The sequence below is a fragment of the Hippopotamus amphibius genome, chromosome 10 (assembly GCF_030028045.1).
Source record: "Hippopotamus amphibius kiboko isolate mHipAmp2 chromosome 10, mHipAmp2.hap2, whole genome shotgun sequence".
NCBI lineage: Eukaryota > Metazoa > Chordata > Mammalia > Artiodactyla > Hippopotamidae > Hippopotamus > Hippopotamus amphibius.
In genome coordinates, this window is record NC_080195.1 from 105,469,729 (window position 1) to 105,487,572 (window position 17,844).

At 43.2% G+C, this 17,844-nt stretch overlaps 1 protein-coding gene across 1 annotated transcript; it reads right to left on the bottom strand.

The window, feature by feature from the left end:
* Positions 1-283: 283 nt before the first annotated feature.
* On the bottom strand, positions 284-16,718 carry C10H21orf62 (chromosome 10 C21orf62 homolog). Its single transcript, XM_057697752.1, has 2 exons — positions 16,669-16,718; positions 284-1,165 (listed from the first exon to the last, which is right to left on the bottom strand). The coding sequence occupies exon 2, from the start codon at positions 1,104-1,106 to the stop codon at positions 447-449; it is 660 nt and encodes a 219-aa protein (XP_057553735.1). The 5' UTR covers positions 1,107-1,165; positions 16,669-16,718; the 3' UTR covers positions 284-446.
* Positions 16,719-17,844: the final 1,126 nt, after the last annotated feature.

A 17,844-nucleotide genomic window follows, 5' to 3' on the forward strand; every position in this document is an offset into this window, starting at 1 on the left:
CTATCATTCTCTACTTAGGGGGATTCCAGCCCATCAAACACAATGAAGAAAAAAAAAATGTAAGGCATTGTTTTGAAGGAAGATGCCTTTCTTGGGGGTCATCCTCTCTGAGGAGCTCTGCTAAGCAGTCCCTGGGGTGTGCTTCTCTTTCCATTTCTGATCTGACATTTCTCTGCCCGCCCCCAGTAGCAAGGACCTAGCTAACCTTTAGCTGGCCCTCAACACATGTTTCTGGACTGAATCAAGCAGGTTTTTTAATTCTTTTTATTTTGTTTTCCCATGGTTGGGCAAGGGCGGAGCAGAGAGGGCTGGCAGAATGGCAGAATGCGGGCCGGGGGGGTGAAGCGAAGTTGAGGGTAGGAATACCCATGACCTTGTTCACAGACTCCTTGTCCAAACGATCCATAAGGCGCCAGAGTTCCCGGAGGCTGGACGCAGCTACAGTGTTAGTAAATGAATGTGACGACATAGCTTTGGTCGCTTAGAATTGGGAAGGTTTCAAAGTAGGAAAAGTAGGGGAAGTTGTTGGCGACGCTGGCAGAGTTCGCAACACTATACGATTTTAAGGATGACTCCCTGTTGAAAAGCGCCATATCTAGGAAGGAGATGTACATACAGGTTTGCCAGCCTTGGTGTAACAACATGGGCTTCTCGCTGGGTTCGCTCTCCCCACCGTCGTGGATGAGTAAACTCTGTTCTGGGGAGGGATGCCTGGCCTCGGTGCTGACTCGAAGCCTCTTCAGACCGCAGATAGCCAGGTACTCGGTGGGGAGAGCGTTGGTACTGCACAGAGAAAGCTTCAGGTCCTGGACCCGCGTGAAGTTCAACAGGAGCCCCAGTGCAGATGCGTCTGTGAACCAGATAGTCAGATGGTCACTGTAGCTGGTTTGCTCGACTGCGAAAGGCAGGACGGTTTTACAGCTGCACATCAGGTTGGCCAAACTGTAGTCACAGTCCCGGATGTCTGCAGAGCAGCTGCACTTCCGAATGGTGTTTTCCTTGGTGAAAATCAGCGTGCTGTTCTTCTGAGCTCTCGTGAAGCAGTCGAGCGCAAAGATGCCCAGCGCGCCGATCAGAAGGAGGCTGCGGCCAGAAGGCGGTGGCATTCTCGCCTCAGCGTGGACCCGCGGGTTTCCCTTTCAGGAGCCGATGCACTGGCGCGCGCCTGAAAGAAAATATGCAGCTTTGTAATCACAGCCTCTCATTGGAACCGTGCAGCTTCCGGAAGGAGCCCCCTAAATAACCGCTCGTAAACTTTTCTCTCCTGCAATGCTAACAGAGGCAGACCACGCTAGGAGCCCAAGGGCAGGGGATGCTCTTAGAGCCTCCCGGGAGGCAGCAGCCAACCCCCTGAACTCTGCTCACCTGAGCTGTAAAACTCCCGGTGATGTCTGCTGGTAGTAAGACTAACACGCCAACAAGTAAGCAAGAGCAGATGCCGGAGAGGAGACCTACTGCAGCCTGTCTGTGGGCAGGGATTTGGAATGATTTTAGTGTGCACATCCCATCCTCCAAGCTTCCCGTTACGGGTAATGAGTACCTGTCTACCCCCTAAACAGGCATGTTCTCTCCTCCCCCTCAATATCTGACTTCCTGGAATTCAGGAGACAAACAGTTCCTTGTTGGAATCAGCTACCCAAGTGCTACCTGTTAACCCAGCATGAATACTGGTGAAACATTTAATTAATGGTAAACTTCAATTTCTAACTAGACAAACATGCTCCCCTCGATCATATTAATCTGTGTATAGGACAACTCATACTTTTCCTGGTCTCCTAGACCAGTATTAGAATCCATTTTAACTGTATTACTAGATAATGAAAAGATTAATCACACACCAATTAATCACAATGATCCTGATTTATCTCCTTTCCCAGAACAAATTTTATGATCTGATTTTATTAAATAACTTACTATAGGGCTCCAAAATGAAGCAATGTATAAGCACTGTTAAATGACCTAAATAAGGTAGGAATGCATGCTTAAAGAGCAACACTATGCAGAATATAGAAAAATGGTACAAATCAACCGGTTTGCAAGGCAGAAATAGAGACACAGATGTAGAGAACAAACATATGGACACCAAGTGGGGAAAGCGGGGGTGGGGGGGATGAATTGGGAGATCAGGATTGCCATATACACATTACTAATAAGAAAAAAAATATCAAATTGTACACTTTCAATATATGCAGTTTATTGTATGTCAATTGTATCTCAATAAAAGTTCTTAAAGAAAATAAAAAAGAGCAACACTGGTGTCCAGTCTGGGGGAAAATTCCCTATAGTGCGTGGTGTGTAATAGATGTGTGGTTTTCTTTTACGGTGTGATTGGACTGAGACACATTATGAAATAGAGCACCAGATTTCAGTTTTGCAAAAATAAGTAAATTTCCCCTGAGTCGGCTGATGACTGAAGAGACAGACCAAACGATACAGTTCAGTGGTGGTGGGCATGGCAAGATACTGCGAGTGAGACCTCTGGATAGAAGAGTTCAGAGCTCGTGATGGCCCCTGCAGGAAGAGTGGTGAGGAGGGATGGTTGGAAGGTCAGTCCAGGGAGTGAAACGTGTTTAAAGAAGACGGTGACAGCAGGAAAGATGCCTGGCACACCTGCACCCCTTAGGGAGTAAGATGAGGCTACAAGATGGCAGAGTAAGTCAATGTGAACTCCAAGGGGGGCAGAGCTAAAATTGCTGGGGTCGGGTGCACAGGTGGGCAGCATAAGTCCATCAGCAGGTGGCTGGAGTGAGTGCTGGGAGATTAAAAATCAGCTTAGCCAAGTAGACTTGAACAGAAGGTGAGACATTGGTTCATAGCAATCATAATGTTATTCATTCATTCAACACATACTCGTTGGGAAGGCACTTTGCTAGCCCGGGGGGATACAGCCCAGAATAAGAGTGAGCTTATATTCATTGGGACTTGATTCTGCTTCCAGAGTCAAAGGTGGGTCAGGCCTGCGTATGAGGACCAGGGGCTCCGAGAGTGGGGAGGGAGAAGGGGACAAAGGCAGGAGTCAGGTAAGGCCAAGCTGAAGAAACAACAATGAACAAGACCTGGACCCTGCCCCAGGGCTCATATGCAAAAGAGGAAGAGCAGGAAGTAAGGCTGACTGAGAAAGGCTCTCCTGAATGTACATACAGGTGCAGGATCATAGCAGAGAGGTAGGCTAAAGTCCATTCGGGAGACTGGATAAGCCGTTTGATAGCGTTTTGTGTTTATTTTGAAGTTGGCACAGGGTTTTCTCAAAGGCTTTATTCATTAGTTCGTTTTGCAGTAAAAGGAAGAGCTTTGAGAAACACAGAGAGCCAGAATTCTCCTTGAATGAGAGGCTTAAGAGTTTTAAATTGCGTTAGAATGTGGTGATAAGTACCCCACTTAGTAAGAAACAGTGCATAATTTATTAATTACAAGATAATTTTAGATGTTCACCTGTCCCAGATTCCACTGGAGGTTTCTAGGACTTCATGTCCCAGTAACCCTGTCATCCCAGAACTAGTACCAATGGCCTGCCCTGATCTCAGGGAGGAAGGGCATCTCTACATCAGCTGGAAGCTGGTGACAAAAGTGTCTACCTCTCTGTTAGGTGCTGATACCATTCAGAGGCACGCATGGAAGAAGACATGGGGTTAGAATGGAAAAGGACATGGATTTCCTGGAAGGAGTGGAACTGGAGACCTCAAAGGAATTTGTGAGCAACTTCCCAGAAGTCAAGGCCCTGGCTGGACCTCAGGGGGGCCTCTGCCTTCTGGACATCAAGGACCTTGAAGGCCAGAACAAGGAGGCCAGATGCATGAAGCCTCATGAAAGGGTACAGGGTGGGACAAGTATCCCTGGTAACCAGTTGATGGGGTTTCCACAGAGATGCTAGTTGGAACATTTTTCTCCTTTTTATATTTTTTTAATTTTTATTGGAGTGTAGTTGATTTACAGTGGTGTGTTAGTTTCAGGTGTACAGCAAAGTGAATCAGTTATACATATACATATATCCACTCTTTTTTTAGATTCTTTTCCTGTATAGACCATTACAGAGTATTGAGTAGTGTTCCTTGTGCTATACAATAGGGCCTTATTAGTTATCTATTTTATATAGAGTAGTGTGTATATGTCAATCCCAATCTCCCACTTTATCCCTCCCTCCTCCTTACCCCTGGTAACCGTAAGTTTGTTTTCTACATCTGTGACTCTACTTCTGTTTTATAAATAAATTCATTTGTACCTGTTTTTTAGATTCCACATATAAGCAATATCATATGATATTTGTCTTTCTCTGACATACTTCGCTCAGTATGACAATCTCTAGGTCCATCCATGTTCCTGCAAATGGCATTACTTGTTCTTTTTTATGGCTGAGTAATATTCCATTGTATATATATACCACACCTTCTTTATCCATTCCTCTGTTGATGAACATTTAGGTTGCTTCCATGTCTTGGCTATTGCAAATAGTGCTGCAATGAACATTGGGGTGCATGTATCTCTTAAAATTATGGTTTTCTCCACATGTATGCCTAGGAGTGGGATGGCTGGATTGTATGGTAGATCTATTTTTAGTTTTTTAAGGCTCTCCTTCACCCTACTTTCACTACGTATCTATTCATTTGTGGGCAATGAATACATCACCTTGCCCCTGCCCCTTGATCTGCCTCTGCCCATGGTAGGGGTGGCACTGTTGGGAAAAGACTTTTTTCTCTGGGGGTTCCTCAGCTTGCAAAAGGGAAATATGGATCTATTGGTAACTGCCTCGTGTCCAGAAGGGGTGAGCTTGAGAATGAAGCCAGCACAGAGGAAAACAGAGACAAGAAATGGAGAGACATTCCTAACAATCTTTTTTCCAGCACCCAGATCAAGCCATGCCTGCCATTCTTCCTTGATTTTTTAAAAATATATGAGCCAAGTTCTTTTCCCTACTCATGCCAATCTGAATTAGGATTTCTATAACAAGCAGTTAAAAGTGTCTTGGTACTTTGACATTTGGTAAACTATGCTTTTTTCATTCACTCAATACACATTTGTTGAGTGCTTGCTTTGTGCTGGCACTGTGCTAAAGGTGGAGGAAATAAAGCTAACAGGAGCTCCATCAAGGGGTTATACCCCAGTCAAAACACACTGGAACCAACGATCACAGAGTAATGTGGTAAAATTACAATAACAATTTGTATGGGATATTAAGTCTGCACCTAGGACTGCCTGGGAGTGGCTAAGTTCACAGAGGAGGTAATATCTGCTTAGAGGACTATTTCTTGAGTGGGAAAAATGAAAGGAAAATTACCTATGTAATTAGCATAGAGTGACCAGAATTTTAAAAATCCAAAAGTAGGATAGAGAGACTGACAGGATATGAAGTTGGCAGGAGTGGCAGTGGAAAGGGGCAGTGGAGGGGTCCTGTGGGGCTGGAACCCTCTGACTTGCTCTGATTTATTTCCTCAGCAGCCCAGCTTTTTGTGTGCTCCATCATTGAGATTTGCCTGCTGTGTCCTCATATGAGCCCCCTCCACACCCCTAGGGGCAGCGCCGTAGGGAAGGGCAGGGGACGTGGGATGTATTTGTGCCCTTTCTCCTTATGCCATGCTGGAATCTGCCCACAAATAAACAAATGCACAGTGAAACTAGGGTAAATGTTAATTCCTCCCTTACATTACAGTCTAATGCCATTAAAGGGGGTGGAGGTAGGGAGGGTGTGCTCTGATCCACACAGTCATTCAGGGACTCAGGCTTTATTTATTTAGTTATTTATTTTTATGCCAACTTCTAAGGCTCTCAGGTCCTCCACGGTAATTTTTTTTTTTTAGTGCCACCTCGCAGCATGCAGGATCTTAGTTCTCGACCAGGGATTGAAACTGCGCCCCCTGAAGTGGAAGCAGAGAGTCTTTTTTCTCTCTCTTTCTCTTTTTTTTTTTTTTTAAATTTATTTTTGGCTATGTTGGGTCTTCATTGCTGTGCACAGGCTTTCTCTAGTTGTGAAGAGCGGGGGCTACTCTTTGTTGTGGTGCACGGGCTTCTCAGTGTGGTGGCTTCTCTTGTGGATCATGGGCTCTAGGCACACGGGCTTCTGTAGTTGCAGCACACAGGCTCGGTAGTTGTGGTGCACAGGTGTAGTTGTGGTGCACGGGTTTAATTGCTCCGAACCCGTGTCCCCTGCATTGGCAGGTGGAGTCTTAACCACTGGACCACCAGGGAAGTCCCCTCCACAGTATTTTCTGCCCACATTTCATGGGCCAGAAATCAGTCACATGGTACCACCTGACTGCAAGCAGCTTATAAATGAAGGCCAGCACTGTGCCAGGAGAGGAGAGGAGAACGTGGGTATTGGTAGACACTAGAAATTTCTGACATACTTAGGTTGTAAGATACAATGAATGGCTTTATGCAACCGTGACAAAAGCTCAGCTGGTGTCAGTCCACCTACACTTTTCAGGCAAGATGCTGAAAATAATGTATCACCATTAAATCTTTGATCGTTGAATCACTGAACATTTTTAGAAACCAGAGCTCCTATTCAGACTCTGTTCAAATATTATTTTTATATTGCAGTTGGAGAAATCCTAAGAGCAATTAATACTAGCAGCTAGCTGCATGAAAGCAAAGACTTCTGAATTGAGCAGATACAGACATCAGTTACTTCAAAACAAATTCCACACAGATTCCTTCTCAATCTAGGATTACACCCAAAATTTAGATAATGTTTATACTTGGCTCCAAAAGGAATGTTTCAAACTGGACTAGTTTTGTTTATAAGAAGATATTACTAGTAAGGAGATAGTGTGTCAGTGGGAGGACAGCTTTTGGACCATTGGCCTGAAACAGATTTGAAATGTCATGAAGAATGATGTTTTGAATTCTATAGTCTTAACACAAAAGACAAGATATATGATTGTGAGAAAATAGAGTGACCCTCTCCAAATCCTCACAGAAACTAAAAATCAAGAGTGATTTCAAATTTTAATTCAGATGTAAGTTTAATTTGAAATTAGAAGTGATTTTTTTTTAAAGTGCAAAGACAATTAAGGAAAAGACTCAATTGAAGAAACTGGAGAAGTAAGAGACCAGACACTGATGAGATGCTCCAGCAGGAAGCAGACAGTCTGAAATATAAATCTGAAGGGCAGCATGGGGAAGAAAGGCAGAAAACATCCAGTGTCTGGGCATCCCAAGAAACACACTTGGAAGAAGGACTTGGGGAGCAAGGCAATTCCCAGAGTGTGTCCATGCAAAGACCCTTGAAGATTTGGAGGTGATGAAAATGAGAGGAATTTCAGAAAAGGAGACAATTTGGAATCTTGGGAGCATCCCACAAAGTAAGATATGTACCCACACTCTTGGAATGTATTTTATCAAAAGGGAGCCCACTGCCTGATGATACGGACAGCAGTAAGATGGCTTGGCTCACCCCAGGGGCCTAATGGGTTGCCCAAGGAACATCGCATGTACTCTAGGAACAAACAGCTGGGCAGCTGACTGTAAGGTGATCTGAATGGTGAGTGCTTATTAAAGCCACAGATCAAGTGTTGGGCAGGAAGAATGGGAAAGATTCCCCCAAAGAGGGTGCTCTCTGGACTGAGAAGAGAGGGATTGGGGTGAGGAAAGGTGAGGTGCTGCAGATAGAAGAGTCACTTGAGCAAAATCTCAGACTAGAGTACTTGGTGTGTCTCGGGGCCATGAGGCTGGGAACGAGGCAGGGACTGTGCCAGCCAAGCTAAGCATTTTGGTCTCCAAACTTGTCTGATCTTCATCCCATCAGTAAAACCCCTCCCCAATAGGTATAATTTTTAATTGATAAAGGTATTAGAAATACCACACATATTATCTACATTGTAAACAATACACAAAGAGTAGAATGTTAAATATTTCAGACAAAAAGTGAAAATGGAAGCTTGAGTATTTTCAGCTCTACCCCACTGAACTGTGTACTCCCTTTGACATACACCCTCCCTTTGGAGGTCCTCGCAAGAGGCAAAATTGAGGTGCTGAAGGTTTGTAAGTGGGGAGATCCCTGTAGATCTGTGCTTAAGGAAGTTCATGGAGGTGCCGGGTGGAGATTGAATGAGAGGAGCAGAGACCAAACGACAATGAGTTCTAAGTAACAAAACACTTTTCTTTGGTACTTTCTTTGAAGGTTTCTCTCTCTCCATTTGCTGACTCCTTCTAACTCCAGGCTCTCCACATAAATGTATTTCAATATCTGGAATCCTCAAGAGGGTAGAGGGGATAAGAGAGAGGGACTGAGGAGATGGGAATGAGGTCGAGGACCCTGCCCTGCTGTCCCCTTGCTGTGCCTTCACCTTAATTCCTTGACCATCCCCTCATCCACTCTTTCCAGATGCCCGGTGTTAAAAACCCACTCTCGGACTTCCCTGGTGGTGCAGTGGTTAAGAATCCGCCTGTCAATGGGGGGGACACGGGTTCCAGCCCTGGTCCAGGAAGATCCCACATGCTGCAGAGCAACTAAATCCATGCACCACAAATACGCAGTCTGCGTGCCACAACTACTGAAGCCCATGTGCCTAGAGCCCCTGCTCCTCAACAAGAGAAGCCACCGAGCCCCTGCACTGCAACAGAGTAGCTCCCGCTCGCCACAAATAGAGAAAGCCCGCGGGCAGCAACGAATACACAATGCAGCCAAAAATAAAAACAAAAACAACCCCCCACTCTCATATAGGGATCCAATACCATTTGGTTAAGCCTTAATACAGATTTAAATAAACGCATTCTTGCCCAAGGGGATTGCACTTTAAGCCTTATCCCTACCTTGCCCCTTGCTGGAGCGATAGCGAGGGTTAAATAGAAGTAAGGGAGAAGCGTAGGGTGGAGACTCCTTTCTGGAACCCAGAATTGCACGGTCACCTGTTCTCAGGCCAGTTCCCACTTGTTTTGTGGCTGTGCAATCACGCTTCCCGTGGAGGCCAGGGAGGGAACATTGGCTACTCTGTATTATGTGGATGAGATGCTCTCGGAGATGCTGGATGAAGGCTTTAGGCAGAGGACCTTGTGAAGGATTTTTTGAAAAAAAGGATTTTTAGCTTTTTCCTTTTCCTTGGCTTTGTTCCGCAAGTGCACTGTGGGAGGCAGGTCAGAGATAAACATTACGTAAGATGATACGGAGAAGAGAAATGATAGTCGTTGTTTAAAATTTCAAAGCTTATAATGTTGAAAGTGAAGTTAATTTGTGTTTCTTCCCTGTGTTTTCTTCCTGGGACAAGTGTTGTCTTTTCTCTCCTCTTCACATTCCACAACGTCACACTCCCGTCCCTGGTACGAGCCGCTGAATTTTCACACGCCCTTCCAAGTGATTCTGAAGTCACCGCTTTGTAGTCTCTGTTGATGAAATTCACTTCCCTCTCGTGGAGGTTCACATAGTTCATGGTGAGAGGCAGGAGACTGGGTTCACTGCGATTCTGATGGGATCAGTTTCTGATCTGATTTATATAGTAAGACCTAAACTATTTGCTATTGTCTGATAGATTTCCTCATCTAGGAAAAGAGGAAGCACAAGTTCCTGTCTCCGTAAGTTGGAATTTAGGCAAAATTAATTTCAAGCATGCAATTCAGGTCTTCAGGGAACACCTGAAGAGTTTTTGTGATTGTTACACTCACTGGATATTTTTGGGTCAAAGAGCTTTTCTGAGTCATTTCTCTCGGTCTGGCATGAGGATGATAATACCTACCAGACAAGGTTTATAAGAGTAAAGCAAGATGCATGTTGTAACATATAGTCTATTAGTCCTGTTCATAAGTACTATTATCACTACTCATAAGCAATGATAATACCGAGAGTACTATAGTACTATTCATAAACCATGATATTTTGTAATGTCGGAATTATAGTGATAACAGGAATATTTGGGATATCAGGGCATCCCAAAAGCTACCTCCCCCAAAATCTAAAGTAATGGTTCATTTAATGCACTGCTTGCACTGAAAATTTGCATGGAGACAGGCTCAGCATAAAACAAAAAGACATTTTTGTATCATTTTTTCCTTGAATCTCATTTACAAAATGTCCTCCTGTGAATTCTGGAGAATGGGAGGCCTTGAAATTATTAGTGAGCAAGTCTGAAAAAAGGAAATAACTGTCCAATTCCCATTTCCACTAATCTAAATGTGTGTGTGTGTAAAATGTTTACAGGACAGCAGGAGTGTGGGCTATGATGAGAACACTTTGTTTCTGGTCTCCTACTGTGCTTGCTGGATATTGTGCTGGGCAGAATAAAGAGGTCCACAGCCTCATCCCTAGAACCTGTGAATGTTACCTTACAAAGCAAGGCGGATTTTACAGGCGTGATTAAGTTCAAGATCTTGAGATGGGGAATTATCGGGGATTATTTGGGTAGACCCAACGTAATCACAAAGGTCCGTCTAAGAGGGACGCAGGAGGAGACAGAGAAGAGAAAGTGACAACAGAAGCAGAGACTGGAGTGGTGCAGCCGTCAGCCGAGGAATGCCTGGAGTCACCAGAAGCTGGAAGAGACAAGGAATGGATTCTTCCCTGAAGTCTCCAGAAAGATTGAATTTAGGCCAGTCTAGACTGATTTTGGACTTCTGACCTCCAGAAACGCAAGAGAATAAATTTGTGTTGTTTTCAGCCACTGTGTTTGTGGGAATTTGTTAGAGTGATAGCAAAGAAATACAGAAATTATGGGGAAACAAAACCACCCACATTAAACTGCTTTTGGACCAAACACACTAGCCCCTGTTTATTCACAGCCCCACAGTGTTCACTACTTGTTTCATGGGTCTTATTATCCTCACTAGACTGGACCGTGAGCTCTTAGGGAAACTATGTGCTAAGCTCCTTTCTATTCTCCTGTAGTACCAAGCTCAGAGCTGTCATAGAGTAGTCACCCTGTATTGGACCCAGCTCAGCCTAAAGAGATGCATCTGGACATATCTCATGAGTTCAGGGGATGCCTGTATCTAGGTGGTTATTTGCATATGTGGAATTATTGAGCAAAAACGAAGGAAGAGTAAAGATGATGTGTGAGAGTCTGGGGGCAGGGATGAGTGGAGGGACGGAATAGCACTTGTCTCTTCTTAACCCAGAGCCTTGAGCTGAGTCCAGTGGAGTTGTAGGCAGATACTGCATGGGTGGCTCTCAAGAACTCTGAGATGTGGGGCACAGCGGCCCCTGCCCAGGTAAGAAAATATGGCACTGAGCCGGGGACAGAGTCATTCTCCCCACTTCTGCACTGGGGGCAGCCCAGCTCTGGCATAGTGAGGGATGAGGGGCAGGCAGCATCACTTAGCCCCTCCTGGAGGACAGACTGGGATGTCCCTGGACATTGCTCTCCGGGCAGCACATCAACAGGGAGCCCCATGGAAGTGGTATGGGGGTGGGCGGTCAACATCCAGTGGCAACTGGGAACAGAGGCACATGAAAGGACCATTTGTGAATACAGGTAAGGCACTCCCGGGGACCCCAAAAAGTGATTAGAGGAGACTCTCTTGTGTAGACACTGCAGTGGGAAGGAGGCAAGGACCTGTGTCAGGTAGGTGGGAGCACAAGCCAACCAAATGCAAGCAATTAGTGTCAGTTTAGCCTCATTTGTGCCCACTGGTTGGTGGAGCCAGGATCTCTTCAAGTATCAATTGGATTACTGCTTTCAGATTAAATGTAGTTAATGATAGAAATGAACTAAAGTGCTCAAAAGTGTGCGTCTAGACTAAGATAATTAAGAACTAACTGAAAAGCAGACATTTTATGTTTTGAAACCATGGAGCTTGATTGAATGTTGATTTCACTCACGAGTTTGCCTGTTGGATGCTGGACCCATTGCTGTTGGTATGTTGTGTAAGTCAGGTTTCTGATGTGACAAAGTCCAGGTCTTCTCGTTGACTGTGGTTTTTCCAGTCCTTAGTGCCTGACACATACAGGCACTCAGTAAATATTTGTATTATCCAAGTGAACCCCTTTATTAGCTAAGTCAGAGATGTGTGTTATTAATCCTTTACTTCCTCTTTTACCTTTTATCTATCTCCTAGAATTATGGAGTGTATCACATGGTCAGATCAGCAAGCAAAATCCATCTTTTTCTTCTTCAGCAGGAATTTCAGCATATGGCTCAGCCGTGACAGAGGAAGTGAAGGGAGATTTTCTTTATTAGTGAGATGGTGGGCAACTAAACTCAATATCCTATGCCTTGCTGTGAGTCTCCTTGAAGGTCATCAAATGACATCTGGCAAAAGTCCCATGAGGCATCCTCAACCTCTCATGACTTTACCAGTGAGCATCATCTAAGTCTGCAGTTGCCTTGGAACTTTTCTGTGAATCCGATGGGGACACAGGGTGAAACACACTCACCTAGAATGGGGATCATGAGCCCCAAGTCAGGGCCCCAGATCACTGTCCTTCAACCTAACTCCACACTCCTCACTTCCCCAGGCTTAAGGGAAACATGAGCAGAGTTAGTATATATTGATCTCACAGATATTTGTGGGCATCAGAAACCATCGCCCTAATTGCTCTCGGTTGAGGGATTGTAATAACCCCTGATGCAGACTTTCCCACAGTCTAACATTTAAGCACCCAGTCTTGTAAAACTAACTTGGGGAGAGCTTTGCTCAAATTACTGGGCCTCTATTATATGAGTGTGAGGTTGCCAAGGAAAATAAGTCAGAGTAATCCCTTTGCTAGGAGATGAGAAAAAAAAATGCTGGCAGACCTTAAATATTTTAATTACCTGCTTCCAGAACAATAAAAAGGGACTCAGGTTTTCCACTTACAGTTGTACACTATCACAGCCCATAAAATACCTTAAACTATTTCCTTAAGATGTAAGCCTTAAGCTTTTTCCTTTCATCTGTATTCAACGATTAGATTTTAGAAAGGTAAGAGTTAAATTTTTCCTTTAGTGGTTTTAGTTACAAATATTGGAACCAAAGGCAATTTGAACCTTGTTACATCCTTGGAAGATTTTTAAGGGTTTTTACATGCCTACAATGAAAGGTAATATGGGATCCTGGAACAGAAAAAAGAACATTAGGTATCTAAGAAAATCTGAATAAAAGATGGATATTAGTTAATAATAATAATGTATCAATATTGGTTCATTAATTGTGACAGATTAGTAATGTAAGATGTTAATAATATTAGAGACGGGGTGCAGGGTATATGGGAACTCTCTGTGCTAACTTCACTGATTTTTTGTAAGTCTAAAATATTCTAAAATAAGAACTTTATTTGAAAAGAATGCCTTCTGACCTCATGATGACTCATTGAAGATTATTTCTGTGACAGAGCAGAGCTCCAGTGGATAATCTGGGTAACACGATTTGGGCTAAACTGCGTATCCACGCAGTGGTGACCAGGCACGACTCCAAAGGAATCCTGTGAAGCTCTTGGCCACAGAGAAGACCCGGGCTTCCTTAAGGACCTTGGAGACTAGGCAATTCAGAGATGCAAATGAGAAGTGCTCCTTTTATGGGAAATGGATCAAAACTGGAAAGGAGGAGCATCAGGGAATATTGTTAGAGCAAGTCCTGATGGGTGTGTGGGGGTGTGTGTGTGGGGGTGTGTGTGTATGTATGTATATTGTCTTCTTTTGTGCGTGTGTGTATGTTGCCCGCTATGTCAGGAGTGTCTTCTATTTCTCATCTGCTAAGAAACCACCCTCATCTCTTAAACTGTCTTCACATCTTTCACAAATCTTTAGGAAGCTAGGTTCGTGGATGACAGTTCTTGCCTGCCTCAAACCTCTTATAGGTCCACATCAGCTAGCCATAAAAGAAATTAAAACCCAAGCTTCTGCAAGCAAATCTATAATCATACAGAGAGCCCAGTGCCTGTTTATGTTAGATTTTTAAGCCACTTTGATCAGGCTGTCCCTTGGGTTACTCCACTGAACGATTGTCGTCAGGTTCCTAATGACTCCCGTCCCCCAGCATGCCAAAGCCAATGGTTAATTTCCTCATCTCATTTTGCTTGAGTTCTCACCAGCATTTGACATGGTTACCTCCTCCCTCCTTCCTGAGCAAAGACCTTTCTGTTCTTCCTTGGCACCACATGCCCCTGTTTTTCTTGCTACCTCAATGGCCAGTCCTTCTCAATATCTGGCTGGCATCCTCTCTTCTTCCCTGACAGTGTTGCACGCCCCTCACTCAGAGCCTGGCTCTCTTCTCTACCTATGTTGACTCCCTTGGGAATTGCATGCTAAGCCCTGGATTTCAATATTATCCAGCATCTTACTTGACAGATCTACCTGAATATCCAACAGACACCTCAAACTTAACTTGTCGAATATTCAACTATCGACTCCCCAGAGAATTCATACTACTAGATAAAGAACAGATGTTATTGTATTAACATCTTACTACACAAACCTTTACTGCCCCTCAGCCCTGTGTTCCCAGGGCTAAACTAGCTAAACATAGAAAATGGTCATCAATGAGAGGCAATGTACTTTGAAATAGGAAATGTGGGAGTTACATATGTGTTGAAAAATGACTGAAATTAGGAATTACACGTGCTTTTTAATGGTTAATAATAATATTTCATAAGTGCTCCTTTTGTACCAGGTACTGTTCAAAGAGTTTTACAGGTTTTGTATCATTTAATCCCTGCAACAATCTTAAGGTAGATATCACGGTCCCCCTTTCATATCAGAAAATGGAGACACAGAGAGGTTAAACAGCATGGTCAGGTCACAGAGCCAGAAGGAAACAACCGAGATTTGAACCCAAACAGCCAAGTATACTCTAGGGATTCACAGTGGAAATTACAGTGTTACTGTCCACCCCAGGGTCAAGTTCCTACTCACGTGACGTTTCATGCCTCGGATTCTATTACAAGACTCTGTGGCCTTAACCTCAAGTGTGGATAGAACCCTCAAGCTAGACGAACGGGAAACAAAAGGGATGAAGTGAGTTCTGTCATGCACAAGCATCAGAACACTAAAAATAAATACTTGTAAATTAGATTTTTACATAAGGACAACATTGGTTGAATGCTGCTTCTGTTAACATAGTCGTGGAATGGGGGACAAGGACTCTCAGAGAGCAAGCTGGTGGGAGGTCTCAACTAAAATGTGTAGCTACTGCACCTATCTAGTCAACAGAGGTTCTTGGGAGAGTTAGTTAAGCAGTGGTTGCAAACCCCTCAAGCCTTTCCTGTGAATGGCTTGGCATATACTCAGCCAATTAGATCTTTGGTGCTCCAACCCCATCTCAGCATGTCTGGCCTCTTGATCACATACCCACGGAACTGTATGGTTTATCTTTTCTCTCCATTCACACAGAGACCCGATCCACTGGACCCTGAATTTTTTAGTTTTTTTTCGGTCGCGCCACACAGCTTATGGGATCTTAGTTCCCTGACCAGGGATCGAACCCAGGCCCTTGGCAATGAGAGCACTGAGTCCTAACCACTGGACCACCATGGAATTCTGTGGACCTTGGATTTTAAAAGTGGATCATATACTAGGTTCGAGCAATAAAAATATTGATGTGAAAAAGAAAATTGGGAGCTCTAAGTCAACTGTCGAAAAGTATTCATTTCCATAGATACTGTGTTGAATCTATTATTTTCAGAAAATTGCCCAATTTCTGTCAAAAACATGATGAGAAATACTTTTTTCCTTTCAAACATTATTTTTAAATAATGCATTACATTGAATTATTTGGTATAAAAATAACAGTAAAAAACTTCGAAAAGGTCATCCTTTTCATTAAAAAAAATTTCAAGCGAACGAGGTCTGATATTTTTGGTAGTTTTTAAGGACAGGTTTTTATAAATATTATGCATAATTCTTTTGAAACATTTCCTTTCCTCAATATACACCAACACACTTACTGTTAAGAAACTGCCCCAAAATATATTTATTAAACAATGAAATATATACAGAACTGTGTAAGGATTATTGGTTTTGACCAGAACATTCCCATCACGTTGCCTGTTCCTCCAGCATTTATCGTGTCTGTTTCACTTTTGAATATAAGGATGAGTTTTTTAAAAAAGTTAACCAACCCAAACGTTGATGGTCATCTAAATTTGGTTTCTTCTTGTCTGCCTATGTTTTCTAATGAATCGTGTGCAAATAAACAGTAAAAATAATACCATCAGATAAAAACAGAGAGAAGAAACAATAAAAGCCAATGTTCTGAGAGTTCCTAGTTTTGCTTGCGTTCACGATAAGGAAAAGATATATGACACACATCTCATTTCATTTAACAGTTGTTATTTAACATTAAAGACCAACAGGAAAATATAGCCGGATTTTTCTGTTTGTTTTCTTTTTTTACTTTATTTTAGCCAGATTTTAAAAATAGAAACAGGAAGCCCAGATTCCACGGAGATATCTGTTATATAATATTAACCTAAGTGAGTTTATCTATTGAGGGACTAACGAGAAGACCATTTCATTCTTTGCTTAATGGACTGAAAACATTTCCTTTTAAAGGCAGAATCTCAGTAAAGAGCAATTCATACGCCTGGAAGCTCAAAGGAGTATTTCACGGTGAAAGTGACTCATAAGTGTGCGTGATATTCAGGAAACGCAAACACTGCAAGAAGAAGGTGGCGCCGATGGTGGCTCTTGCAGCCATCACAGAACTTTCCTGCCATGTAGCAGAAATTAAAAAGGTATTAAAAAGCTAGACACTTTTTAATACTTTTTAATACTGTTAAGCTAGACAGTGTAATGCTTTTCAAAAAAGAAGAACAGTGAAATGACTTACATCTCAGAGTTCCACTGCGAGGCTGGCTCCTCCACTCCCCGGATCTCTGCCTGATCCTTCACTCTGGCTTGACAGCTGGTTTAATCTGCAAGGCAGGACGGGTGGAATGCCTGTTCTTGCACTTGCTGTTCTTTTCCGTTTTCAGAGGGCCAGGGGCCCTGGTCATTTCCATGGTAACCAGAAGGAAGCTGACGGCCTACCAATTTCATGAACCACACAGCGGGAGAGAACCTGCCTTGGTGACTGCTGGCTGTTGTTTTGGGGCTTCCAAAGTGGAAAGTTCCCAGACGAAATGAAGGAGACTGCTGCTCTATGCTGACCTGAAGGGCTGACAGTAATGCAAGAAATTCTACTTTAGCAGGAAATTGAATGGATTAAGTGTAGAGCTTGGAGACTCCTTGAAGCTTTTACTATCGTGATTTGTTCCACTCATTTTGGCCCAATGAATTGTTACTTATGGCAAATGCCTGAATTAGTATAAAAATTGTCCTATAGTGGTTGTTCCAAAGAGAAAGTGAGCTCATTTCAACTCCAAAGATGTAGTCCTGCCTAGAGACTATTATACTGTGTGAAGTAAGTCAGACAGAGAAAGACAAAGATCATATGATACCACTTATCTGTGGAATCTAAAATATGATCCAATCTTAGTATATGTGCCGCCAAAGGCAGCACTAAAATATGATACAAACGAACTTATTTACAAAACAGAAACAGACTCACACACATAGAAAACAAACTTACGGTTACCAGGGACTTCCCTGGCAGTCCAGTGATTAAGACTCCATGCTTCCAATGCAGGGGGTGTGCATTCGATCCCTGGTCAGGGAACTAAGATCCCCCATGCCATGCGGCAGGCCCCCGCCCCCCCAAGTAACATCATACAAACGTATGGTTACCAAAGGGGAAAGGGGAGGGGGAAATAAATTAGGAGGTTGTGATTAACAGATATAAACTCCTATATGCAAAACAGATAAACAGCAAGGTCTTACTGTATAACACAGGGAGCTATACTCAATATCTTGTAATAACCTACAAGGGAAAAGAATATGAAAAAGAATGTATATATGTGTGTGTGTATATATATATATATAAAACTGAATCACTTTGTTGTACACCAGAAACTAACACAACATGGTAAATCAACTATACGTCAATAAAAAAACCCAAAGATGTACT

Bases quoted from the DNA above. Each gene is read 5' to 3' on its own strand.
- C10H21orf62 (XM_057697752.1), bottom strand. From the start codon at position 1,106: ATGCCACCGCCTTCTGGCCGCAGCCTCCTTCTGATCGGCGCGCTGGGC.